Source organism: Opisthocomus hoazin, chromosome Z (assembly GCF_030867145.1).
Source record: "Opisthocomus hoazin isolate bOpiHoa1 chromosome Z, bOpiHoa1.hap1, whole genome shotgun sequence".
NCBI classification, from domain to species: Eukaryota; Metazoa; Chordata; class Aves; order Opisthocomiformes; family Opisthocomidae; genus Opisthocomus; species Opisthocomus hoazin.
The window spans coordinates 48,924,568-48,951,381 of record NC_134454.1 but is presented as its reverse complement, the minus strand read 5'-3'; the positions used below and the strand labels follow the sequence as shown (position 1 = coordinate 48,951,381).

Genomic DNA, 26,814 nt, shown 5'->3' with positions numbered 1-26,814 from the left:
CTGGTAGTATTTCAGATGGTATTTCATGTCCTTATTGGAACAAAAGGATTGACAGGGGTATGTTTTTTATGGATGCTTTCACAGCGTTAGTAGTTGAATCTTCTATTTTTTCTTCTTGTTATGAAAACACAATACATACATATAACAAGAATAGCTGTGAGAGCTTATGAGAAAAGACAGTCTTACAGTGATTTCTAGATGCTGAAGACCTCTGAGTGTAACACCAACTTCTATCCTAGACAGAGGTAGATTTAGGGCATTATTTTTAACTCACCTTTTTGGTCATGTAGTGTAGCATTATAACAATAGACTTGTTCTGACTGTGCAGGTTGAATATGTGTTGCACACAGACCTCCTTTTACCCTTCTCTCCATCCCTCCACCCCCTCAATTAAAACAAGAAAAGAGAAAAGATTAAGTTACAGAGGAAGCAAATGTAAGAGCAATTTTTTTGAAGTAGATCTTCATCATTAGAACCTACACTTATGGTGAAATTTTACTGAAACTCTAGTATTAGCTGGGCTCACCTGTCCTTCAGTAAAATGCTGTGCCTCCCAAAGCCAAAAAAAGTGTAGTCACGCACTTGTTAAAGGCCAAGATTTTATCTTGTGTCTTTTCTAGTTAGAACTTTTCAGCATCGATGGGAAAAAGACCCTAAAAGACCAAGCACATAAACTAGCGCTTCACTGTGTTAAAGGTGCTGATCACACATTTTTTTAACACTGGCAGACTTGTTGCTGTGCTCTTCACTTCTTCCTCTCCAAAGCGAACTGAGAAAGAGGGATTTTAAATCAACAAAACCAACTATGTGCATATATGTCTTACCTAAAAGTTTACTACCATCTAATAGTAACTGAAAGAGATCTAGCTTCTTCAGACTTCCCTGTCAGTCCCAAATCCCAGTCTCTTTTCTGTTTGATCCTTGAGGATGTTTTTGGGTTTTGTGTGTTTTTTAGCTTTCCTAACACATGACAGAGAAGGAGCAACTCTCAAATCTTTGCAGAGAAGTGGTTTACCTTGAACCGTTTTTTGTTTCCTAATGTGTTTTTTCTGCTAAATGGTAAGCTAAAACAACCCAACTCTCATTATTAGCCTTTCACTGAAAAAAATAAACCAGAAAAATTCAGAACATCATTCTGCTTCCTCAAAGCTACTGAAAACTTTTTGGTAGAATGAGGGTGTCAAAACCAGTTATCAGATCATCTTCTGGACACCCCTAGCTGAAGTGATATGAGAAGATCACTATTAGCTGGTAGAGCCACAAAAATTCAAACTACTGAAGAAAGACGTTAGCCATGTATTGGTGCAAGTAAGGTCAACTGCTTTTCTATACCATCACTCCTAAAGATCCCAAGCAACAGGAGACTAATTCCTCATAACATCCAATGAAGTTAAAGGTTTAACACGTTCCCTTTTATCTATATACCATTAATTTAAATTGCCAGACGTATCTCCCTACTCTTGACAAGTCTTATCCATGCAATGTCATGTATTGTAGAGTTTGAGGATTCTGCCTCTGAAGGTATGATTCTCTTGAACATCTGATCTAAACTGAAGAAACAAAGTTTTGTGCTCTAATTTTTCAAAAGGTTTATAAAATTACCAAAAAGAATTAGCATGAAGGCACAACAGGGTCTCATTTTTTTTAATTTCATGAAGTCAGGGCTATACACCAAAACCAGCGAGGGCTGGGATGCTGAAGGCAGCTGCTGGGAGATGGATGATCTCCCCTGCCTCCTGCCTCTTCCTCTCAAGGGAGGGCATCTTAAATCCATGTTATGTGCTTCATAGGTGCTGAGCATATAACAGGATATTAAAGGCAACATTTGCAACACATTTTTCTATAGCAGGCCAAAAGTAATATGAATTATAGTGCTGTTTTCTGCACAGGAAGTATGCATATATTTTTTGTAAATGCATACTGACTTACATGAATGTTCAGGGTCTGATCTTTTATCAAAAAAGCTTATGGGCTCTCTAGTGTCATTCTGCGGTCTGCATTTTACAGGGTGTGCACCTCGGTAATGTCATTTGGCCTTGAAAATATATATCCAATGGATTTTCAGCTAAAATGGGCGCAGGCTAAAGCATTGAATAAAAACTAACCCTTTCACAAACCAATGAATCTACATAAGCTTTGAAATTCACTTATGAAGTGAGAATTTTCTAGTAAACACACTGCAATTGTGTAAACACAACACAATTGCTAATTAGAAATAGGAGAAGTTATGTGCTTATATAGGAATTAGTATTAGGTTGCATTTTCTACTTCCATTTTAAAAGACATCCTTCTGAGATCTTTGTCTGGATTGCAACTCATCCGTGTGTTTGCAGAGATAGAAACCTTCTATTTATGTAATCACTTTGTCATGTTAAAAGCAAAACAAGGCGTTCACAAACAGAACAAGCAATAAACAGGAAGCAGGGAATAGTTAATTTGTCACTACAACGATTGTCAGAACAGTCAGCTGAAGTCTGACTGCAGTCTTGCATTACCAAAGCACAGGCATGTTATCACAGATTAATTAGAATGGGTGTTCTTTGCGTTTCCCAGTTTATGCATGCTCGCTGTGACGAACCCTGGATGCTGGCCCTGGGCATAGCTTCTGTAAATGATGCTGTCATCATTCTGGCTTCTTCAGCTGTGCAGAGTTTGCCTCAGAGTATCAGCTCTCTTGCTTAATTGCACAGCCTCATTTAGAGAAAATGCCCAATATGCTCTGATATGAGAACATACAGCTTCATGGGAAATTCAGGCTAACTGTAAGAATTACAGGTAGGCAGGCTGTCTTGCTACAACAAAATCAACATCTACTTATCATCTGAAAAGGCAGTATAAAGCCGCCTTAGCAAAGAACATGTTAGCTTGGAGAGCTGCCTATCTCTGTCCAGGATCCATACTAGATTATCTGTCAGCTTCACTGTGTGACATTTTTCTGTTCACCTTACTTCTATGTCTTTGTTATTTTGACAGCTCTCTTGTCTGCTCTGGGAAATGGGTTTTCATTCATAGGATGTCTGTGAAGGTTGCTTCGGAAGGTTCATTGATTAAGGTTACTTTTCAGTATTCATTGTTGCCATTTTCTTGGGGAAAAGCGGTACCTGCAAGCAATGACTGTATTCTCCCTTGGTGGTTCACCTTGGATGCCTATGTAGCCAGAATTAAGTCACTCTTTTCTCTTCCAAAACAGTGTATGAAACACTGAGTCCCTTATTTTTGACCATTTTAGCTTCCATATGTGTAAGCCAGCAAGTGGAATGCAACACATTCTTTTCTATGGATGTTGTACTGATGGACAGATTTCTGTGATACAAATTGCATATGCAGTAAAGGATGCCAGATTTGAAAGCATTTGCTGCAACCTTGTGCATATGTATACAGTCACATGCACAGGTCACAGGCTGAGCCTGTCTTTCCTAGAACATGGGTGGCCGTTTGAAATTCAGAAAGTGCAGGTTCTAGCCTGACCCCTTCCGTGCACAATTAAAATACAAGCCAATCTTCTCTTTACCTCAGAAAGTCAGAACAATAACGCTTTTTCCACCTAATGAGGGCACTGAGAGGTTTAATTTATTTGGGACAGTGTATGACTGGTCCAATACAAATCCATATAACAGGGTAAAGGTTACAGACGCTCTCTCCAGATCTTGAATGTCCACTCAGCAAACAATGGTCTCAGTCCATATTTTCTAGAAAAATTTTCGGTGACACAAAGCTGCAGTTCTGCAGGGAAGGGCAGTGGTAACTAACATGGTAACTAAATACAGTTTTGGCTACCTCGCCTCATTTCAGCTTATAGGAAGCTAGAACATATAAGGATCATTTTATCACATATTTGTGCCAGGGTTCACACTAGGTAGCAAGATATGGTTATGTACGATAGACTGTGTAATTACCTGTGAGCTGCAGTATTCAGCTCTGATGGTGCATCTTGGTATGGGAGTCTGGTCTTTATAAAGCACAGGCTGATTTCCACCTCTTTACAGGAATTCTGCACTGCCTTGTACACAATACATGTTCTGTGTGTGCAGGTATAGGGCAAAAGGGTAAGCAATGATGGAAGTCATGTGGAAAGTGCTAGAAGTACTTTGGAAATACAAATGGGAAACTGAGGATTATCCAGCAGGGCAGTCTGTCTATAAATACAGGAGTAGTAGCAAGGCAAAGGAAAAAGTATTTTCTGTTGAATTTACAGAGGTTCAAAGTACAAGTTTCATACAGTGATATTTGTTTATGTGAAGGAGATGCTGTGTTTTCTGGGACTGGTGCCTATGAGGCGCAGGTGCCTGTGTGTGAACCAGATTTGCCATCTCATGGGTCTCAAGAGGGAGCTAATAGAGAATGACAGCTTTACCAGGGATTTAGCACCAAGGCAAGGAAAAGCATTTCCACTGGGGCTGCTAGCTAATTGTCCACACTTGGACTGAGACTGCTGCCAACATTAACACACTGGCTACATGAGCCAAATCTCCTTTTGCCATCAGCAGTTCAAAGGTGGTATGTACAGGATGCCACTGAAATTGAGCAAATTATCTTTCTACACTTCTAACACAGCAGCACGAATAAGAATGTGTCACTTTTGGAATGTGCCACATCAACAGCATTTCCAGATTTTGCACTTTAAAAATATGGGTAGTACAGCGAAGTCCAGATTCGCAAAGTTCAGATTAGGCATAGCCTCTGTGACAGCCTGTTGCTTCTGCAGACCTGCAAGAATTCGGTACTGCACAATGGGCACTTAAAAAAAAAAAATCCATTAATTTTATATCACTGGTACTTGACGGGACAGAAATAATGAGCAAATAAAAATACAATGTATGGAGATAGCCACCAGATGGTAGCAACCACATAGTAGGGGTATCTGTTGAATTTTCTTGATTATACTGGATTTCTTGGAACTGTGAAAGCTCATGCATGTGTTTATATATGTAAGCTCAACAGGCTGATCTGTAAAAATACTCCATAAATTCTGAACAATTAAGTTGAAAAAGTGAATAGTGTGCAGTGGAAGAACCTTTTTCAGGATATTCATCCACTACTCTGTGCTAATACCATCCTCTCACCAAAGCAATAGTGACACCCTGGCCTCTAGACTGTTCTAGGCAAACAGAAATATCTGCCCTGTCCCATAGAAAAATAAATACACAACTCCTGATCAAATACTGTAATTTGTTCTGTTTCTGCTGACCCTGGTTTACATAGCTGCAAGGACTACATCAGGCTTTTGTAGTCACAGTCTCCCCAGACATCAGAACAATGTAACACTTAGGAAACAACGCTTTCCAAAACTGAGTGTATGTATAGAGTGCATCAGGCTTCTGGGAGCTTCCTCCACCCTTTGTTTCTGGGTGAAGTACAAAAGGTTACATTGGCAGGGATTATCACCATCAGATGACAAAAACCCCAACCCAGTAAGTCTTAACCAGCACTTGAATCCTATGCTGTCAGCACCACAAGAATTACGTTATTTTTTTTCTGGAGCTTCCCGTCTTAAGAGCTGAGATATTGACAGGAAAGAAGATGATAGATTTTGAAGAGTTCCACAGTGTCTCTGCCAGCTCTGCACAAAGGATGGCAATGCCACTGTTCTTGCCAAGTGACCTATGCCTCCAAAAGATCGACATTTGCATCAGAACTATGAGATATAATTTTGAATCCTTTGCTTGTAAGGTATGTAAAATGAACATTTACTCCTTTCTCTACATAGGAGTAAATTGCTGTAAATTGCTTCTGCTGCTACTGTAGTGGCAGCCAGTAGAGCTGTTGTGGAAATATATGTCCTCCATGACAAGATCCCATCAGAGCCTGCACATTAAAAAATGTTCTGTCTGGACTGTTTTGTTGTTTTCTGAACAATGACCGTAACAGTGGAATTTGGAAAGATACGGACTTTATTATAGATAATCTGTTGCTCCTGCTTTGACCACATTCTTTGTCATGACAGCACATACGGCATATCTGCATCTGTCATCTGCTCTTCACCAGTGGCTACAGTTCCCACTGAGAAGAGGTATTATGTAGCATTATGTTCCATCATTCCCCTAGAAGACTGGATTATGGCATGGAGACTACTGAGACAAACAGAAGCGGTGGTGGAAAGCCTGATGCTACCAGTGCTAATCCTGTCATTGAATTTGCATAGGAAACAGCCAGCAAAAGACTGTTTGGAGCAGCAGTGATGAGTGTATCACGCATGGCACAGAGATGTGATCCTGCTGCTATATCTGGGAAGAGGAAGCTGCTCAAAGGTTGAAACACAACTATGTGTATGGGCTTTGTTACCTTTTGAGTACCTTTTGTCTGCTTGTGGTGTGCTCAGGCTAGCTCCTGAAGTCAATTCATACTCCTTTGTGCAACCATGGACTGCCTTAAGTCCAACAATAAACTGCATGTAAGCACCTTTCACGAGCTAGAGCACAGAAAACCACAGCTGGCCCAAAATAGTCCAGGAGCTCATCAGATCTGCATGTCATCCACTGCCCTACACTGCAGAGCTCTTTGTGGCTGCCTCTTTTAGAAGTGCAGTCAGAGCTGGCCCTGGTCCAGCATCCATGTGCCTTTATAGACTTGAAGGCTCTAAAAATAATGCATTTGAAATAATAAAGCAAGAATGTGACAGCCCACAGGGGCTTAGCTCAGACTGTCTTTCTTGGTGCCTGAGGAGCAGTATGTGGGGACTGGTTGCACTGGTCGTTTCTCTTCCTGGACTGTATGAAAGTGATTTTTAAGGGTCTGGGGTCAGCTGCAAGTACAAGCAATTGCAGACTGGAGAACCATTTCCCAGGCTATTGCTGCCAACAGACCTGTGCCTGCCGCAGTATGTTCCTGGACGTAGGGAAAGTACAAACATGTCCTCATTTTCTTTGCAATGGCTGCTCAGCAGTGGTCGAAGTCTACAGACCTATTCTTGGGCGTGATCTGTGTGCCACTCACCCTGCTAATATTACTCTTCCCTCGCACAAAGAAGCACCTTCAAAGTCTTCCCTCATAACTAAACAATGAAGGAACCAAAAATCTGAAAAACCCCAAACATTGAAGAAAACAGGAGTTTCCTAGCTAGATCTGTAATGCTTTCCTCTGTCTGCTTTCCAAGTGATTGCCTTTTCAGGTGGGAAGGAGGATCCAGGTTGTCTTTAGGTGTGTCCATTCAAATTTAATCATCCCCCTTCCGTATACAGAGAGCAACCCTGTGAAGCAATTGGAAGAAGAGCCTAGCAGCTGTTCTTTGGTGAATCTCAGTGTGTCTGCGGTGATTTGTGCCACATCTCCAACTCTTTGACGTGCTTCAGGCTCTGGCATTTTTTAAACCTGCAGCCTCTTCCTCTATTCTCTGCAGTCACTCAAGAAGCCACAGATAGGGCCCTGCACCTGCGTTACACAGAATTTACAACTGTTGTGACTATCATGCATAAGTAGCCCTGTTCATGGTACTCTGGCAATGCACAGGGACTTCTGCAATCAAGAGAAACATAATTTATATCTGCTTTGAGGCAGTGCATAATTTACAAGGCATAGTAAAAAAGGATAAAGACTACAGCTCTTTAATATAATTTCCAGCTGCTATACTTTGTCTGTGTGGCCTTGGGAGAGCAGATTCTATGTTGAAGTTTCTGTGCATGTGTTTGTTCCTTACAGTGGCTCCAACACTTGTTAGCTGTTGAGGTTAGTAGTTGTCCAGTGTGCGTATGTGCACTATACGTATAACAACAGAAGTGTTGAGCCACAACATCATACAAAATGAGTACACTAACAAGCTAAAATTAGACAGGAATGTTTACTTGTACACTGGGAAAAGAACACAAAAATAATACTACCTTGTAAAAGTTTTTGAAACTTTCTCTTGCACTGCCCTGTTCTTGCTCGCAGCTCAAGTCACCAAGTGCCTGTTTCTGAGAGCTTGGGGACAGCCAGTGAAATCCCCACTGAGATTTCTAAGTGGGTGCATGAGTGCAGGAGAACACTGTCGCTGTGAAGCATTACTTAGAAAACAAACAACCACACAAACTAACAAACAGAATCACACAAACTAACAAACAGTGGAAATGTTACATGTTAGAACACTGCTGTATATTGCAACATTTTAGATATTATAGCAAATCTGTACAAGGCTAATAGATACTCCAATGCATAACAGAGGAAAACTGCTGCTGCACCCTAGCACCACTGCATGTTACTCTTAAGACATAAAACAAGTTTTTTTATAAAGTTCTGGTGGGGATGGACAACTTCTTTCCAGTGTAAGAAATGTCCCTGGTTCTTTGTGTTTTACATATAATTCACAAAAGAGCCTGGTGTTCTCTTCCCTCTATGGCAGAATCGTGTGGTGAAGCTCTGCTTCAGATGTGAGCAGGAACACCCCACTGTGACACAGCCACTCCTAAACAGGCAAGCTGTTACAGTATTGATCATGGAGCAATGAAAACTGGTGTTGCCACAGTGACAGAGCAGAGAAAAAGGCAGTCTTAAAAGGACAGAAAAAAACTAAAGAAAGCTTAAGTAGAGTGACTTGGGTGGAAAGAGGGAAGATAGGGGAGAGGTTTAAGATTAGCTTTAGAGATGTGACTTCTAATCATCTTGCTGCATAGCAGAATTCAAAGACCCACGTTAGACAGGTCAGCTTCCCCTGCGGAGTGCAGGCAGAGTGCAATGAGCCAGCTCTGACACCCTGCGTGGAATAAAGCACCTCAGAATTAAACATCCAACTTCACAACCATCACTGAAAGCTATCACATCTTTTAATAAAGGTAACTACAGATGAGGGGTAATAGCTCCAATTACTCCTCAAAAGGCATAGCAGAGTGAAAGCTTGGAGAAATCGACTATTTTTCACAGCTTTAGGTTACTCAGTTTCAGCAACGGTTTTAGAATAATTTGTATTAAATTCTTCACTGTAAAAACTACTACATCAATAAAAACGATACAAAACACAGGTTAGAGTGCCTTTCCCCTTCTTAATTGCCTTCCCTCCATGGGCTTCTGCAAAGACTCCTAAAGCAATTTTACTTCTTTTAACTTGTCTGTGAATTTTAAGCATCATAAATAAAGACAGCATAAGCTGCCCTCCTGGACATTATGCAATCTTTGTTTTATACTAGGAAATCTGTCTTTCCTGCAAATTACAGATAGGGAATGATTGTGATAGCGCTACAGCTGAAACACAAGCACTAGTCTCCTTTTGTTTTATAGGCACTTGTTCTAAGATCTGCACAAGCTGTAGTTTGTGTTACATGTTCTACTCCAGCAGCATGAATTCATCTAAGTAGAGGTAAGATTAACATCTTGAGTGTGTTTCTGCATGTGGAAGGAATCAGAGCTATAGAGTCTGTTTTATCATTCTGTAGATCACTTTGCGAGGGAAGGACACTCTCCAGCATGACACTGCCATCAGGCTGTGATGCAAGACTCTCCAGGAGCTAAAGCACAGTCTTGCCTTTGGGCAGCATTAAAACACCTCCTTTTTTTTTTTTTAAGGAATAATTTCTATATCAAATTTATATTATTGTCCTTCAGCTAGAACCATTTTGGACACTGTTTTTCAGAGACAGTGCTTTCTCTGAGCAGTACATGCCTGGGGAATCAAGCTATGTGTCCTTTCAAACTAAAATTCTAAAGCAGGGACAGCTATTATCAGAAAATAGCCAGGATACTCACTGAACAGTTATCTTTCTTCCGTCAGAAGAAATCCATTTCACGCTTTATGGTCCTAATCCAAAGTTCACTGAAGTCTGGGGGTTTTCATTAACTTTGATGGGTTTCAGATCAGATCTTTTAAAAAAAAACAACCACAAAGTAGTACTTTACCACCTAGCTGCCAGCCCCTGGGTGGGGATACAATTAAAGCTGAGCGAAGTAGAACCTGACTGAGATTTTCACTCAGCTCCTTCCCACATGCTTTATGTGTCTGAGAAGAGTATTTACAGCTTTAGACTAAATCTGAAATTTTTGCATAGCTCTCACCCAGTGGGATTTCTGAGATCATGACTGGTGGTGGGTAGCTAAGGCAGCTTTGGCACTCTTCCCTAAGGTATCTTCATAAACACCATCTGGACTGTGCCCATGCTTGGTATCTCATCCTTGAACAAATGACTGTTTGCATCTTCTGTGTTTAACAGTCATGTGTGCCTCCAGGGAATCACTTATTTGCGTGGTGAAGGCAGAAAAAGAGCACAGTTACCAGGCAGCTACCAGCAATGGAGTCCTCTGAGTAGCTTGAAGAGAATGATTGTGGCTGTTCTGGGCATTGGGAAGAAGGGAGTCTTTTTGGCAAGGCAGCACCGCTGGACGAACTGATTAGCAATGACAAGCAGGCAAGCCAAACACGTTGCTAATGCTTGGAGACAGGGTTGCGGGTGTGGCAGAGAGATCTCAGGTTCTCATCCCTCAGTTGTAATCAGGACTGAGGGAATCCTGTCTTGAAACAGGAGAGTCTGATGAGTCAAAAGAGAATGGAAGAGGAGGGAGGAATACCGTCGGGAAATTTATGCCTGAAACAACACGAACTGAAAAAGGGGCTGTTCCCTGGGCATTTGGAAGCAAAGGCTGCTTCATGACTGACAAGAGTAGACTCTGAGAGAAAAGGCAATTGAAAAAAACCCAAGGCATTCTTTGGAAAAACGGTAGAAGACAGTGGAGAAATAAAGAGAGAGAGATGGATATGCAAAAATACGGAGAGAGAAATGAAAGGGTGGGAGAGGAGGAAGGAGACACTTGAGTGCCGTAGTCTGGGCAGAGCACAACCTGGTTAGGTAAATGGACTGACGAACCCAGAACATGCCTACTGTCGGGATCACATCTGACCCAGCGACATCTCAGCCAAGCTTTCTGGACTGGGAATTACACTGAGCAGAAAAAGACACACTATTTGCTATATAAACAGCCACTTACCGTGTTGCTGCAGAGACAAAGAAATACATGTACTTTGTTTGTCTGAAGGCTTGTGATTCGCTCCAGCTGCTCCAGGTCTGAGGAACAGTAAAACATTTGGGAAAAAGAGTAATTTTGTTCTGCTGTGTTTGTACAGCATGAGAAGGTCATGCTCTAAGCTCAATTTCAAGCTGCTAGCACTAGTCTGAAGAATAATTAAAAATAATGATAACTGGTTTATTGCCTACAGCATTTACAGTTTTAATTGCTTTCAGTGCTCAACTGCAGTCATTCCCTTTTAAATTCATGATGCAGAACAGGATATGCAGGATAAGAAGAGAAAATTACTGAATCCTTAAAAATCAAAGGGAGGAAGTAGTGTGCTTTCTGAGTTGTTCTCTCTAGTGTTTTGAAAGGTCTGTAATTTGCTTCTCAAAAAATTTTGGAATGGCTCTTTTCCCCTTCATAGCACCTTCATACAATTTCTACTGAAGTCTCTTCAGACTGTGGAAGGCCACATATGGTATTTCTGCCACTGGCAAAAAAGTATGTATTATGTTAACACGTTCATAATACAACTTTTTCTCTAAAATTATTGCCAGTACACTGTAACATGGCAGAACACTGACCTCTGATTACTAAAACTGATGTTCTGGACCCAGCTCTTGCAGCGAGGTACCCACACTGATAAACACCTACATCATTTTTTGTTGTTGTTGTTTTCTAGAAGAAAAACCCAGGCCTAGTCCTGCTTCCACTGAGATGAGCAGAGATTTTTACTGATTGCAAAGTGAAGAGGAAAAATGATTCACATGTCATTATCACTGTTTGGCACTCATATTGCCAGTCTCAGTCACTACACCACAAAATGACAAGACATTAACAGTTAAAAAAAGCACGTTCTCACAGATGTCAGTTGCTGGCAAATCAGAGAAGACAGATTTATGCTGACGGTGCCCATGTTGCATCTGCTATTTGAAGTGAAAAACAGATCTTTTTAATCTTGTTTCATCCTGTCCCCATGTTAAATCTTCCTTGGTCATCTCAGCATGGATTTTGTCGCGGTTGGCCTCTCAGTAACACCTTGGCAGAGAACCAGTTGAACCTAGCTGCTATAACAGTTGCCAGCTTCTTGAGGGCCGTAAGGAAGTGGATGCTATGTCAGTCTTCACGTACAGAGTCATCTACCCAAAAGTATTGTAACAGTGGAAAAAGTAGTCTGCACCAAATTGTTCATTGGAGATTTGAGATTACAGCTGAGAAACCAGAAGTTGTAAACATTGCTTTAATTTTTCCCAAGTTGTGCATGAAGGCCACTCAGAGCCATTAACTGGTGTTTTTCTCAGACATGCATGTGCACACATACACAAACCCACACAAACACACACACAGAGTAATACAGGAAAAGTTGATACAGAGCCCCCAGATACGTTGAAGTCATGAAGATGGGGAGAAGGGGAGAAATCGGGGAAGTGTTGCTTTGGCACAGATTCTCTGCCCTGTTGTTCAGGTGGCACCAAAGATGCTCTGGTGTGGCACCCTCCTCTCACAGAACAGTCACAGTGCATGCAAGTCCTTAGCTGTAGCAGGTCAGTTACAAAGCCTGTTAATACACTTCAGAGCAGATGTAGAGTTAAAAAAACAAGGTGTTATTCATTTGAGAATCCAGTGCTTTGCTCAAATGGGGAGAAAATTGTTTGCATGAATCCAGCTGCCACCGAAATCCAAGTCAAGTTGCCCACTGAATTTAATGTCAAGAGCAACTATCAAGCTTGTAGGAATTAATTGCCCCTGTCTACAAGGGCCAAATGTAACATGTCGTGGATTTGAGAGAGTTCCCAAATGTCTGTCACGATTTTGTGTGTGTTTTTGATATTTCTTGCAGGCTTTTGTGGAAAAATAAATGTTTGGTGTAAATAAATGTAGCACATTGTTTGCCTACTTTTGTTCTGACAAACATCTTTTTCAATGTGCAATATTCATGCTTCTATTGTTTGGGAATTATTTCAGGTTGTAATATCTGAGTTCTTATATTCAGGAACTGTCTCTTGAAATTCAGGCTGAATTATTTTCCTTCTTTTAATATTCATTCTGTTTTTCCTGGCTAATTCCAATTGTCCTGCTCTGAGACATTGATAAATAATTATCAGTACAGACTGCGCACCATCAGAAGTGTGTAATGGAGAAATGGAGGAAGTCTCGAATGTCGGCTGAAGCCTTCTCTCTTCACTGAAATGTTGTATCTGTCTTGCATACTGTCTCCCCACTGACACATTTGTCTTGGATCAAATAAACTGGCATAGGAAGGCAGTTTTTGATCAAAACCACATAAGGGAGTATAAGTTTTTGCAGTGGGTCATGAACATCAGCTATTTTGTGCCCTCAGGCAACAGATATTTTTGACCTTGATTTAGACAGCTGTTTGACATATTCAGATACGAAATTGTCTCGTATTCTCATTACTGTTCTTGGTGATTCAGCATTTTCCTTTGCAACATCTCTTTGTGAACAACTGCTACTAACAGACTCATTAGAAAGAAAGCTGTGCTTGTTATGTGCTGCAGCATCCCAGTTGCCAGATCTTACTGCTGACTGTATAGTATAGAAGAAAGAGATGTGTGCTTGCTCCAAAAGTGGTGGGTACTTTTGCTGCTCGTTTTTAATATTTGTAAGGGATTACAACAATTCTGATATTTGAAAAGAATGTAGGAAATTTTTCACATTAATGATGCGGGACTGTAAAAATACATTCTATGGATGACTAAGAAATTTTCTTTTAACAATATTATTATAATTATTATCTTTCCCATTTTGATCCATTGTGCCTTCAATGTGCTGGAAAAAGAAAAGCAATTTTAATTAGTAATTAAAAGGCATGAAAATGGTAGAGAAACAGGCTTAAAAGGAGAGAAGATGAACAGAAGAAATACAAATGCCTGAGAGGGAGTCAATCCGTCATTCCCCAGTGTCCGAAGAGCTGACCATGATCCAGAGCAGGGCAACGAGGCTGGTGAGGGGTCTGGAGAACAAGACTCATGAGGAGCAGCTGAGGGAGCTGGGGCTGTTAAGCCTGGAGGAGAGGAGGCTGAGGGGAGACCTTATTGCTCTCTACAGCTACCTGAAAGGAGGTTGTAGTGAGGCAGGGGTTGGTCTCTTCTCCCAGGTAACTAGCGAGGGGACGAGAGGCAATGGCCTTGGCTGCCCCGTGCCTCGTTTTCTCCACTTGGCTCCCTGGCAGGAGGTAGTAGGGAGGCTCGGTCCTTTGCTTGCACCCAGAGGGAGGGGAAACGCCATGCTGCGGGAGTGCAGCCCCTAGCTCTGGTTTGGTGCATGTAGCTGGAGGGGAAGGCTGGTGTCAGACATGGCGTGACTCCGGAGGCCTCTGGGCCCCGAAGAGGAGCCTCAGCGCATGGCAGCTCAGGTTGGCATGAGGACAGATAAAATACTTCATCATTTCACAGAAACTTTTTTTATTTATTTGGCTAAATATTTCGCTAAATATTTTACCTCAGGTGAAAAATTCCTAGTTTTCTGCCTGTTTTCCTCTCCTCTCACCTCCTGCCCAAGAGGTCACATCCTTGAGTTAAAAGTACCGTGGTCTGTGGCGGACCTGCTGTAACCGGCAGGTGACTACGAGGGAGGCTGCTGGAGCAGGTGGGACCAGCGGCGTCAAGCAGAGCAGAAGCGAAGCCGCAGCCTCCGCAGGGCTCCCAGGCATCCCCTGTGCAAAACTTGGTCCTGGCGGTTTCCCATCAGAGAGCTTGTTTTCCAGGAAATATTTCTCCAATTCATAATAAACCAAGGCTTCCATTTTTAGAACTGCATGCATGCAAAACCTTTCTTATTGCAACATATGGGCCTAATTATAATGCAGGGCTGCTCCAACCAGCTTAAGTACAGCCCTGGCAGCACAAATTTCGGTAAGGCACAGGACGGCAAGTAGATGTAACATGAATGGTTTTCTTTGAAAGCATCCAAACCTGGAGTTCAAAACCACTTTTCTGAGTCTATTTATATCGCTTCACAGTTCTGCAGTGGGCCATGTCCATCAAATGGGAATGGCAAAAATCCATGTTATGTATTTAACAAACTTTACATTTAAAGCTTGCAAGAGCATTTTAAAGTTCTAAATTATTTGTAGAAAACAGAGGTTCTTAATGAAAAGAATACTGTGGGAGGCTTCTTGCAGTATCCTTGCAGCAGGTGTTTCAGGCTTCCTAAGACCCTGCCTCTTCTCCTTGCCTTTTGTCCCTAACTGAATACTTATTTGCATTTAAGCTTCTTATGTGACACAAACACAAGCAAGGAAATAATATAATTAAGAGCAAAGCAATCTAATTTAAACACAGTTTTGCCACACTCCACGCAACTATTTAGCGTTTAATCAGACGGACTACTGAGCTTAGGAATGAAAGGTGTATGTGAATGACTTACTGTGAACAAATTGAAGACTAAACCACGTGGCTGAAAAAGGAAGTGTCTGGCTGAAAATCCTCTGTATGAATTAAATTCTGCTACTCAGGCTATTTCAGATTTTCAGAGGCTGTATCATTTTGTCAGCTAGTAAGAGGAATTTATTCCTGCTGTCTGGACTCAGCTTCAGTAAGGTACATAAGTGATTTTTCATTAAAATCACATGCAATAAACCCACCATGCAATCAGTAAAAACCCCAGATAACTAAGGTGTAGGCGATGAGAGTGTTTCTGTTGTGAAGGGAGACTATACTGCTTTTTGAGATTCTTTGCCCCGCTGGACTGTACCCTCCCAGCAAGGAACTTCCGTTACCCTAGAGGTTAAAGCTAATTGTCAGAAGCAAAGCTGCAATAATTTCATAGAATCATAGAATGGTTTGGGTTGGACGGGACCTTTAAATCTCACCTAGTCCAACTCCCCTGCAAGGAGCAGGGACATCTACCGCTAGACCAGGTTGCTCAGCGCTAGACACGGCATTAGTGAGGCACAGTAGCGTACTACTAGCAAGGGGAGGAATGGTGAAAAAAATGGTACTTCAATAGCCAGGGCTGGTCAGAAAGCTACGCTCTGCTCCTCTTCACATTGGGAGCTCTGAAGTGACTTGGCACTTCACGTTTCTGCAGTCACCCACCGTCCTTCGGGAACAGGTGAAAAGCCCAGAACAGAATACACGAAGGACAGATGGCACAGGTGAACGATGGTTTTCACTGGTATAAGCAAAAGAACTCCGGTATTCGGGAAACGCAGTAGGAAACTTAGAACATGGGTACTGGGAAAGGGGCGATTTGCCATTTGGAATGTGTGGGCCAGAGACTCGCTGCCGCCCAGCGCTAGTGGGTGTCTGCTCCCGCGATCCAGCATTTCAGGACGATTCTAGGAAGGGGAGCCGGAGCGAGGACCCTGCCCACAGGCAGGCAGGGAGGGCCAGGGACTCCCAAGCAAGCAGTGCGCATGGGCCAGCAAATGGCCCGCTGAGGGGCTGTGAGGGGTGGGCGCGGACACCTTGCTCGTGTTCGGAGGTTCATCTTCCCTTGGTATACCTCCCTTTAAGAAAAATGCCAGGTATTGCAAACGAAAATTGCTATTCGAATGCTGCTCAAACCCAGATGTGTCTGGAACTGTGCCAAGTCCTTGCATTTTTGCTCACCATGCTGATGCAGCGTCTCATACATGTTACAAGTGCCAGTGAAGAACAAAGCAGGCCAAACTGCTCGCTGTCTAACAGATCACTTTATAGACAAAAAGCTGTACTGTAATTTTTCAAGTACTATTTTGAGGGCTCTTTTGGGACGAACCCAGAGATGCACACTCTGTCACATTAGACAGCTATGGAATTCTTCTGTCAGAAAAGACTGCAAAATTTTAGCATCATAAAAAACTTATCTAATAAATGGCCTGGGAGCCAGTGTAAGCACAGTAGTGGTACAGTTGGAGAATTTTTATACTAGTGAAGATGCTGATTTAAATAAATGGGGAGAATAATAATTACAATTAAAAAAAACAAACAATGGAAGCAACTTATGGCAGATATGATTTAACTCAAAAATTAAAAAAACCTCTGTTTCCTTGACATTAAATTTCACAGTCCCATTACCTGCATCTAATTTTTATTTCAGAGTTCAAATTCTTTTCATCGCATCACCTGTTGTCAGGAGGACTTGCATATTGAACTGTGTGATGTTTTCCTAAACAAATTATTGTTCATGAGCCATCCAATGAGGGCTATAAAAAGGGGTGGATTGGGAATACTGACTTGCTGGTGCAAGCCGTTTTTTCACAAGTTCTGTGAGAACCCCAGCAGAAAGGTAACTGTTGGGTTTCCAGGCTCCTGATGGTATGAAGCCTTTGGTTGTCTCTCTCCAGCATCACGAACACGCAGCAGTATCAACAATCTTTAGCATTTTTCTAAAATTTATTACTTCACCTCCTATCATTCATAATCTTCACATAACAGGACAAAGAAACGTAGCTTTAGAGGTGGAAAGACTGCATCCAAGAGAAAACCTGAAAGATGTCACAAACATAGGACACTATGGCGTATCAGTGCCCTTACACGGCGCTGAAGTGGAATGGCCAGGAATGCCCACTGACTCTCACCCTCAAACTGCCTAGCCAATTAAAAACCTTTTATGACAACAGTTACTTTGATCAAAATCATTATCCTGCATTAAAGCGTACCATGATGACTTTTTGGCATGTCGAAGCCTTCAAAATTAGCCTCCTGCCTGTTAGAATCCTTACCCCGAGAACAGTGTGTCACAAAGTTTAACAGAAGCCTATGCATTAACATCCCACCCTTCCGGTATGCGTAAACAGCTTTCTGTACATAGTTCTTTTTTTTTTTTTTTTTTTTTTTTGCCATATGTTCCTATGTTATTCTAATGCTGTTAATATTTGGAAATTGTTAATATTTCTGAGAAATATTAACGCAGGTAACAGTAATATTGTATCTGCTTTGTAGTCCCAGCATACAAACTTATTCTGCCCCCTCACTGCTTGTTTATTATTGTAAACAGAATTATTCAAGATAGGAATATTTCACATTTACCAACAGGAAATATTTATTGTTGTAACTGAGAACTCTACATACAGTAATGCACAAAATTATAATGAACCAATCAACAAAACTATGTTCCTACGCAACTGTAAATAGCACGTTAACAGAATTTCAACACATTGTGCGTTAGGTGCCTTAGGAAAGTGACAATTTAGAGGATTACTTCAAGTGAGTACAAAAGTGCAAGCTTTCATTCAAGGCATATACACAAAACACATGAAAAGGATTGCTTTAAGTGCCACAGGTCTAAAAAACCCCAAACCAACATCCCTCTCTCCACAAAAAAAACCCCACACCAAAAAAGTTCAATGAGTAAGTACTAGCACTCTCAGCAACCAACAGTGTTACCACATTCAGCCTTATCCTCTAGCAAGAAGCAGTGAAGCCCAACCTGGAAACACACTTAGCTTCGAGTTTTAGACATATTAATGCAGCTACATCACATTAACTGAATGTTTTTATGTTTGGCAAGCCTGAAATACTTACGGCACTATAAATGCACCTAGCCAGTGGATTGCCAGTAATACCTGAATTACTATATAAAGTAGCTGTGTACAACAGTTGAGCGTTGAAGGAAATAGTGTTTTTACATCCAAAGGTGACACAGTATACAACCAAAATTCAAGTATTTAATATTAAGCTGTAGGTGTGGAAATTCTGACCTGCTGTTCCTGTGCACTACATAAAACAGACCAAAAATTATTTTATTTTTTCATTTTCATCCTTCTCTTTACACCTTTTCCCAAATGGCTTGGGCAAAAGGTGCAGAGGGAGGAATGAAAACGTAGCTGTAGTCCTATGCCTTCAGCATGTTACTATTCCAAAGTTGTTAACAGGCACTCGGATACAACTGTCCAGACGAACGTGACCTCTGGATTTTCAACGCGCAGCCTTGACGCTCTCACTTCTCTCTCATCGCAACACCTCCTTGTCCTTGACTGCGAGACCCCAGTCCCTGTTGTCCCCCACTTTGTTTGCACCCTTTTCACCAGCTGTTCTGACCAGTTGCCCAGGCAGACATGTTATCTTCCCTCCTGCACAAGCGAGCAGCTTAGCTGCACAAAGTCATCTTTGGACCCTCAGGGAAACATGGAGATAGCAGGGTGGAACAGGTCTTGTCTCGTACAAGCTTTTGGGAAGGCCTGGAGAGACAGCCACACTTCTCCTGAGCACCACAAGTACTGAAGACTTTATAAGCTTGAAAAACACTGGCTTACAAAAACAAAATTCTGATTAGGAGAAAGTTTAAACTCCAAAGGCGAAAAAACCCCAGCCTCCTATAAACATATTTTAATTACAGCCTAATTAAAAACAATTATGAAATACTAGATTTTTTTAAATTATACACGCTTTTTCTCCTGTTGCCAAGCTAACCATAAAACAGGAGTTAAACAGAAGTTACCATAAGCTTTGGTGAAAAACCCTAGTACCTACAGAGGCAAAAAACAGAGTTCAAGCTGTAACAAAATTCGTAAAGACATGACTACAAAAAAAAAAAAAGTAATGAAAAGTGTAAGATCTCTCTCAAAAAAAGTGTTCATAGTTTTTGATGCACAGACAACACATTCTGTGAACAAGGGGAATCAGAATCTAGAGGCAGATTTACCAATTTTGCAATTTAAGTCAAGAAAGATAAGTGACAGAAATGTGAGAAACAAGGTCTGTGTGTATCCTGCTCTAGCACTCCAGTGCTGGAATGTATTTCACATTCTTGAAAATTACTTTGCAAGTACAGGAGAGGCTGTGCCTTCAAAAAGGAAAGGAACAGAATTAACATCGGGTTAGCCCATTTTGAGGTATTTCTACAAGCAGTGTTCTGGTGGCCTACCACTATATTAACACATTAACTTTTTGGACTTCCCTGGGTTTCTGGGAAAGTAAACCACACATAAAAAGATGAAAGCATCAGAAAACTACAAAAACAAAGCAAGCATCTACATAATCATAGTGAACTCAGAAGCTGAGGGCTGTATGCCTGTGTATATAAATCTTTATAAACAAACACATAAATGGTTGGGGTTTTTTTGTTGGGTTTCCTCCCCTCCCCAAAACCAAAGCAGAACACATACGCAATATATCCTTTCAAATGGGTTTTGGGTGGGGAAGTGTGAGTAGACTGGACAAAGAAAATGACAAAGGGAAAGAACAGTGAAATTTTATTTCCTTGGCATGTGAAAGTACAGAGATGTTACTACAGCACTTACTGTTCTTACCTTTTGGATTCCAACTCATCACAAATTATAGCACAACTACATCAGTGGTGGAATTTAATATACAATTTACATTCTCAACACGATTTAGGTTTATTTTTCTTAATGGTATCCACACTTTATGCAGCCTATGAACCTGAAGGAAATGCATTTGCTTCCGAAAGCCATAATAGTAAGTGTTTTGGGGTGTTCAAAGTCACAGTAGTACTCCTGAGATTTCAGATGTTAAAGCTTTCTCCACAGCCACATGTTCCTTTGATGTTTGGATTATTGAAGACAAATTCACTGGACAGTTTGTCTTCTACATAGTCCATTTCAGTTCCTAGCAGCGTCAGCTGTGCCTTCTTCTCAATAAACACTCTAACCCCTTGAAGACAACAAAAGAAAAAAAAAATATTACATACAGCAAAATCATCACTCACTTTAAAACTTTCTTTTGCCCAGTGATAAAAAAATGGAAGCTAAATATGACGACTACCAATACAACTCGGTTTTCCTGCCATAACATGGGACACTTCCATTGTTGTTTTTACTCTACCTATAAAACTCTAGCAACAGTCTAACACTGTTATTTGTCTGTACACATGAATGCATGTATTTTTGGGGGCGGGACTTAAAAACATGATAACCAGGGAAATAAGTTATAGAACTTCTGAACAAATCCCAGCTTCAATACTTAATTCCCATGCATTACAGCCACTAACCCATTTCCTACCATTCTTAAAGTCTGTGCATTCAGCAAGATGCCCCAAAACTTTGAAAAACCAAATGTTCTTGTCTCAAAATGATTATTTTTTGCTCTGCCAAAACTATGAGGTTTACATTAACTATTAGCAACACTGAATCCTAAAATAAGGTAAAGGTGTGAACTTTCAAAGATATCACAACGATTAAAGATTAAGAATTAGAAGTCCACTTCAGGAACTAGAAAGAATTCTCTTTTCTAAAGTACAAAAAGTATCTACCTCTCTGTAAAGTTACTGAACTTTAGAACTGCAAAATCTGACAAAAAGGTGCAAGTGGACTGCTTTAGCTGTCCACAGACTATGAAATAATAAAAATAATAACGTACAATTGTATCAAGTAAACAGCAATAAGAACTCATTAAGTCGTATGAGAGATCGCTGGAAAGCTGTTTCATCATAGCAGGCACTGAGACAAAACATATTACTAATACAACTCAAGTCTGTGGGCAACTGAATTGAATCTACACATTCTTCAGGTCAATTTGGACAGTAACTGACACTGAAGGCTAAACTTCATTAAAGAGTTCATGGACCTGATCCCTGAAGCAGTCACTTAGTACCTAAAGTCAGAAAATTTGCAGTGGGATCCAAAGCCACCAGCTCACTGAGCGCAGAGCTACATACAAGTCAGGGCCTTCACTGGACATCTGTCTAGAAGCAACCAAAACAGAACAGAAAGCACACAGGCACACCTGAAACGCTGTCCAGCTTTGGAAATTAAGGTCTCTGACCTGACTGAGGGAAACTGCTTTTATCTTCCTTAAGATCCAAACCAACAAATGCCTTCTGAAAAATGTGTTTTCATCCCCGTAAACCTAGAGCAGCTCTGAGTCAAGCAGAAGTAGTAACTCCAGAAGCCAGCCTAACTTGAAATCAATAGGCACCTGCACAATTAGGTGGCAGTCCCTATCTCACATACTCTGGTTCAATTTAATCATTTACTTAAGTTACAACTAATTCTCCGTTTAAGAGAATAAAATTTGAGTTGGTCACAGGCACTCTGAAGACAGTTGGAAGACGGGCTCTGCCTAGCAGCACAGCTTCTGTAAGAAAATACTTGTGATATCACAGAATGTTGGGGGTTGGAAGGGACCTCTGTGGGTCATCTAGTCCAACCCCCCTGCCGAAGCAGGGTCACATACAGTAGGTTGCACAGGACCTTGTCCAGGCGGGTCTTGAATATCTCCAGAGAAGGAGACTCCACAACCTCCCTGGGCAGCCTGTTCCAGTGCTCCGTCACCCTCAGAGGGAAGAAGTTCTTCCTCATGTTCAGACGGAACTTCCTGTGCTTCAGTTTGTGCCCACTGCCCCTTGTCCTGTCACCACTGGGCACCACTGAAAAGAGTTTCGCCCCATCCTCCTAACACCCACCCTTCACATATTTATAAGCATTTATTAGGTCCCCTCGCAGCCTTCTCTTCTTCAGGCTGAACAAGCCCAGCTCCCTCAGCCTCTCCTCGCAGGACAGATGCTCCAGTCCCCTGACCATCCTCGTAGCCCTCCACTGGACTCTCTCCAGTAGCTCCTCATCTTTCTTGAAGTGAGGAGCCCAGAACTGGACAGAGTCCTCCAGATGGGGCCTCACTAGGGCAGAGTAGAGGGGGAGGAGAACCTCCCTCGTCCTGCTGGCCACTGTTCTTTATGCACCCCAGGATGCCATTGGCGTTCTTGGCAGCCAGGGCACACTGCTGGCTCATGGTTAACCTGTCGTCCACCAGGACACCCAGGTCCTCCTCTGCAGAGCTGCTGTCCAGCAGGTCCGCCCCAAGCCTGTACTGGTGCATGGGGTTGTTCCTCCCCAGGTGCAGGACCCTGCACTTGCTATTGTTGAACTTCATCAGGTTCCTCTCTGCCCAACTTTCCAGTCTTTCCAGGTCTCGCCGGATGGCAGCACAGCCTTCCGGTGTATCCACCACTCCTCCCAGTTTTGTACTGTCAGCATTGCTCACTGGGGTTAAAGCACGACAGCAACTTTAGCAATAGAGCTGTCATGGGATGCTCAGTGAAATTATCAGGCAGAAAGCTTAAATACCAGCATATGAAAACAATTTTAAAAATACTTTCAAATTAAAACCATAGACTCTGTTGTTACGAAGCAATGTGAAGGTCAAAAGCACAAAGAGGTTACAAATTACGAATCCATGAAGAATAAGAATAGTTAGAGAAGATAATGGGGAAAATCCCCTGCAAATAAAATCTTTGCTTCGCCAAACCTCGGTTTACGTATCCTGATAAATTATTCCTTTATATGTGCACTGTTCTGTATTATTCTCCAAGTAACTGATATTAGCTGCCTCTGAAGACATGATCTACGGACTAGACTAGTCTGGTGGAGCAGTCTCTGATGCAGAGACTGCAAAGCTGCAGATTTTAACTAACTGGTCTTCAAAACAAAAACCAAGGTGACAAGTCCTGTAACAGAACAGTAGGACCCCTTGCTGTAACTCATTACTTCAACTAAGTGCTGACTCCTATCTTGGCAAACCTTGTCACAGGTTGTTCTTCCCTCCCCCTCCCCTTCACCCCCCCCCTCCCCTCCACCCCCCCCTCCCCCGAAGTTTGCTCTGCTGCATCAGAAACTCACCATCTTGAACTACTTCTTCATCGGAGTCTCCTTTCGATTTTGTATATTCTAATGTGTAAGAAAGTCCATTGCATCCCCTTGTACGAACACCTACTTTCACGCCTACCTAAAAAAGAGAAAACAAACACCACGTTCATTACTATTTTAAAACCTATTCTGGAACACCAAGACAAAAAATATACAGAACAACAAAATGCTGACATTTATTATTCTCCACTGCCTCAAAGCAGGAGTGAATTAGCTTAATGGATTATGAGGTAACATTTTTTCCCTTTTACAAAGTTGACTGCCAAGGTAAAAGCAAACATCAGATGTTTACTATCGTGCATCAAGCCCTAAAGTACATTAAAAGTTCTGAGATAATAAAGTGTTGGTATTCCTGTAGGTGCCTGGTCTCATTAAGGCAGCCAAATTTCAAAGGTAGGTATTTTTTGTGACTTCAAATTAAAGTCAACTCAGATGCTAATTCAGGCACTATGTTAAGATTACTGACAGTAATGTAATTATGAAGCTGTGAGGCCAAGACAAGGGCAGTTACTAGATTTTCACAGAGCTCTTGTAATGACACCATCAGAAAACTTACTTCAAACCAAAGTTTTGAAAAACATACTTTGATTTCTTCATTACTTCTATCACCAGTCTCACTTAAAAAGCAGTCCCTCCTTAAATCAAGTATGTTTACTTGCTTCCTGTCTTAATCGACCTTAAAAGCCAACCTAGTCAATGTTTGTAACGTTCACAGTATCCAACAAGTCTGACAAAAAGACCATCTGTGTAAGTAAACACTGAGAAAAGGTTTTAAAGAAACAGAAAACTATTTGTGCACAGCAATCTTTCAAAAGGATCTGTACCACCTTCCACACACCAGACCTTCATAACTAAAGAGGAAAATGGTATTGTCTATCTCTGTAATCAATGTTACAATAAAAACGTATCAAAACATACCACTTGTCATCAAGCGGGATCTCAGACAAATAGTGCTTGATCTTTTCAGACTAAATACCTTTCTCTAGAGGAACTGCTACAAATAATGAGCTGGAAAACACAAACACCATTTACAGCAAGGGGATGACTGACCAGCTAAGCTGGAGGCTTAGGACTTCCTTAGGAGGGTTTAAAACATGAGAACAAAGAGTATAGTTAGTGGCAGACATGCAGGAAGCAAAGAAACAATGGGCCTTGTGTGAAAGTTGAAAGAGAAATATTGTTCTTGAAATAATACCTACTGCAAAGAAGAAAATGTAATGCTTGTTTTTATAATGGTTAGAAAGCAAGACACTGGGTGTTTTTCCCCTAGAAGAAAAGATGACAAGCTCAATCAGTTCTTTGCAGAAATGCTCATTGCATAAAAAAACCCATGGTCTGGCAAGTTTCCTAAGAACTGGATGTTTTCCGAAGGGTATGAATCTAACTTTATTACTATATTCTTCACAACGACAATTCCTACAAGAACTTAACAACATGTCAACATCAACAGCTGAAGATCTATTTCGCTACCAGAAGTCACTCCTACGACACGCTAAAAGCCTTCATTAAAATACAGCTGAAATATGTTCTGAAGCTTGATTTTTTTCAACTTTATCCATCTCAAAAGTAAGTGTACAGTGAAATGTCCTTACAGTCAGGTACTTCCTGCATTTGATTTCTAAAGAAACGAAGCTTCACACATAAATAAGCTTATCCATTCCCCTCCAAAAAAAGATGCCGGCACCTCTAATAAACACCTCAGTGTTTATTTGAAACTTCCACATTAGCAGAAATGCTTTGCGACCATGAGCTGTGCTAATACCTTAGCATGGTCAACAGGCTGGCCCTCTTTATACTTACATGCTCAGGTTTATCTTTAAGAAGCTGTTTTATCTTCTGAACAGCTGATGGGGTCTGAAAAACAAAACCATAAACATCAGTTTGAAATGTTTTTTTTGTTTGTTTGCCCATTTGCAGTGAGTGCTTGCAGATATTGAAGTATGCAGTGTACATAGTTGTACTATAAAAAAAAAATTGTATTCCAGCCCTGCGCACTCAAGTTTTCTTGGTTTACAGCCATCTCCTATCTGTGAAGTCCACCTTCTGCACCGGCCGCGCCTGTCAGCACTGTGTAAGACTTGAAACGGGTGCCTGGCCTGAAGATACGCGCTCTGCCACAGCATGGACGATCGCGGAATCTAATCCACGCAGAGCGCGGTACCTCCTCGCCCCCCTCCTCACCCACACTGCCAGGAAACAGCTCAAGAACCGCAGTCCTTAAGATCAAGAGCGTTTGGGGTTCCCCCCCCCAAATCACTACTGCAATCCAATCAAGTAGTTCTGCTATCGTGAAGCTCTGGCCACATCCGCGTTACAGACAAAAACCAGAGACGCGCAGAGTGCTGGCGCCTGCGTGTCCCTTCCCGCTGACCTGGGGGGGAACTGTGACCCCATGGCGGGCGAACTCGCTGCTGGCGCAGATCGAGCTGCCGCAGCAACGCGAGCATAAAAACTTCCATTGCGTGCTCACGGGTCCCCGAGACACCGAGGAGAGGAAAAGCGTTAGCTTTTTAGCACAAAAATAAAAATAAATAATATTTAAAAAATAATAATTTATAAAATAAACACCCAAGCCAACCCACAAGCGCGCTGACGCAGGAAGCCTCTTCCAGCCCCTAGGGCAACCTCAGCCCGCCGCCGGACCGGCACCGACGAAGAATTTTTAAACAAGCGCCTTCCTCCTTCGGGCGGCAGCGCGGAAAGCCCCCCCCGGCAAACTCGGGGGACGAGAGCAGGCCTCCGCGGCCCGGCCCGAGGCCCGTCCCCGGGCTAACGGCGCCCGGCCCGGGCCCGGGGCGGGCCCGGGGCAGGCCCGGCCCGCGCGCGGCGCGGCACTGACCAGGGTGAGGGCGGCGCGCGTGGCCTGGATCTTCCGCTTGCTGACGGCGCGCACCGTGGCCCTCACCACGGACGAGGCCATCGCCGCCCCCCGCCGCCGCCCTCGCCCGCTGCCATCGGCACCGTGACGTCACGTTATGACGCCACGGCGCACGCCGCGCTGCCGGCGCGCGCTGCCATTGGGCGGCGGCCCGTGATCGGCAGGCAGCGGCGGGTCCGCTCCGGGGGGGGCGGGGCCCGGGGCTGGGGCCCCAGCCCCGGGCGGGCTGCGGGCGGCGGGCTGCGGTAAGCGGCGGGCCTGGCCGGGGCGGCCGCGGCAGGAGAGGCGCGGAGCTGCCCTGGAAGCGGCCGGCGGGGCTGCGCTGGCGGCCTGGCCGGAAAGCCCGGGCGCCTGGCACAGTCGGGCTGCGCCCGTTACCTCCAATCGAGTGACGGTGGGGCCAGAGGGAAAACAAGTGCCCGGGCGTCATTTCCTCGGGCCGCGCCCGTGAACACGCTGGGCCGTGCTTTGGGCC

General features: G+C 42.6%; 2 protein-coding genes across 2 annotated transcripts in view; both read right to left on the bottom strand.

Moving 5' to 3' along the window:
* Positions 1 to 9,724, bottom strand: part of GOLM1 (golgi membrane protein 1) — a 51,209-nt gene extending 41,485 nt beyond the window's left edge. The window contains exon 1 of the mRNA XM_075410651.1: positions 9,652 to 9,724. The gene's annotated coding sequence lies outside the window, so the exon portion shown is untranslated. The remainder of the gene's footprint in view (positions 1 to 9,651) is intronic.
* A 10,310-nt stretch (positions 9,725 to 20,034) lies between these two features.
* Positions 20,035 to 26,450, bottom strand: ISCA1 (iron-sulfur cluster assembly 1). The gene is made up of 4 exons (XM_075411360.1): positions 26,301 to 26,450; positions 25,262 to 25,315; positions 23,435 to 23,540; positions 20,035 to 20,471 (listed from the first exon to the last, which is right to left on the bottom strand). Exons 1-4 carry the CDS (start codon positions 26,379 to 26,381, stop codon positions 20,323 to 20,325), a joined length of 390 nt encoding a protein of 129 aa, XP_075267475.1. The 5' UTR covers positions 26,382 to 26,450; the 3' UTR covers positions 20,035 to 20,322.
* Between the last annotated feature and the right edge of the window lie 364 nt (positions 26,451 to 26,814).

Coding starts and splice junctions, on each gene's coding strand:
- ISCA1 (XM_075411360.1), bottom strand. CDS start 26,381: ATGGCCTCGTCCGTGGTGAGGGCCACGGTGCGCGCCGTCAGCAAGCGG. Junction 25,316..26,300: donor CGCGCGCCGCCCTCACCCTG/GTCAGTGCCGCG, acceptor TTTGTTTTTCAG/ACCCCATCAGCTGTTCAGAA. Junction 23,541..25,261: donor TTAAAGATAAACCTGAGCAT/GTAAGTATAAAG, acceptor TCTCTTTTTTAG/GTAGGCGTGAAAGTAGGTGT.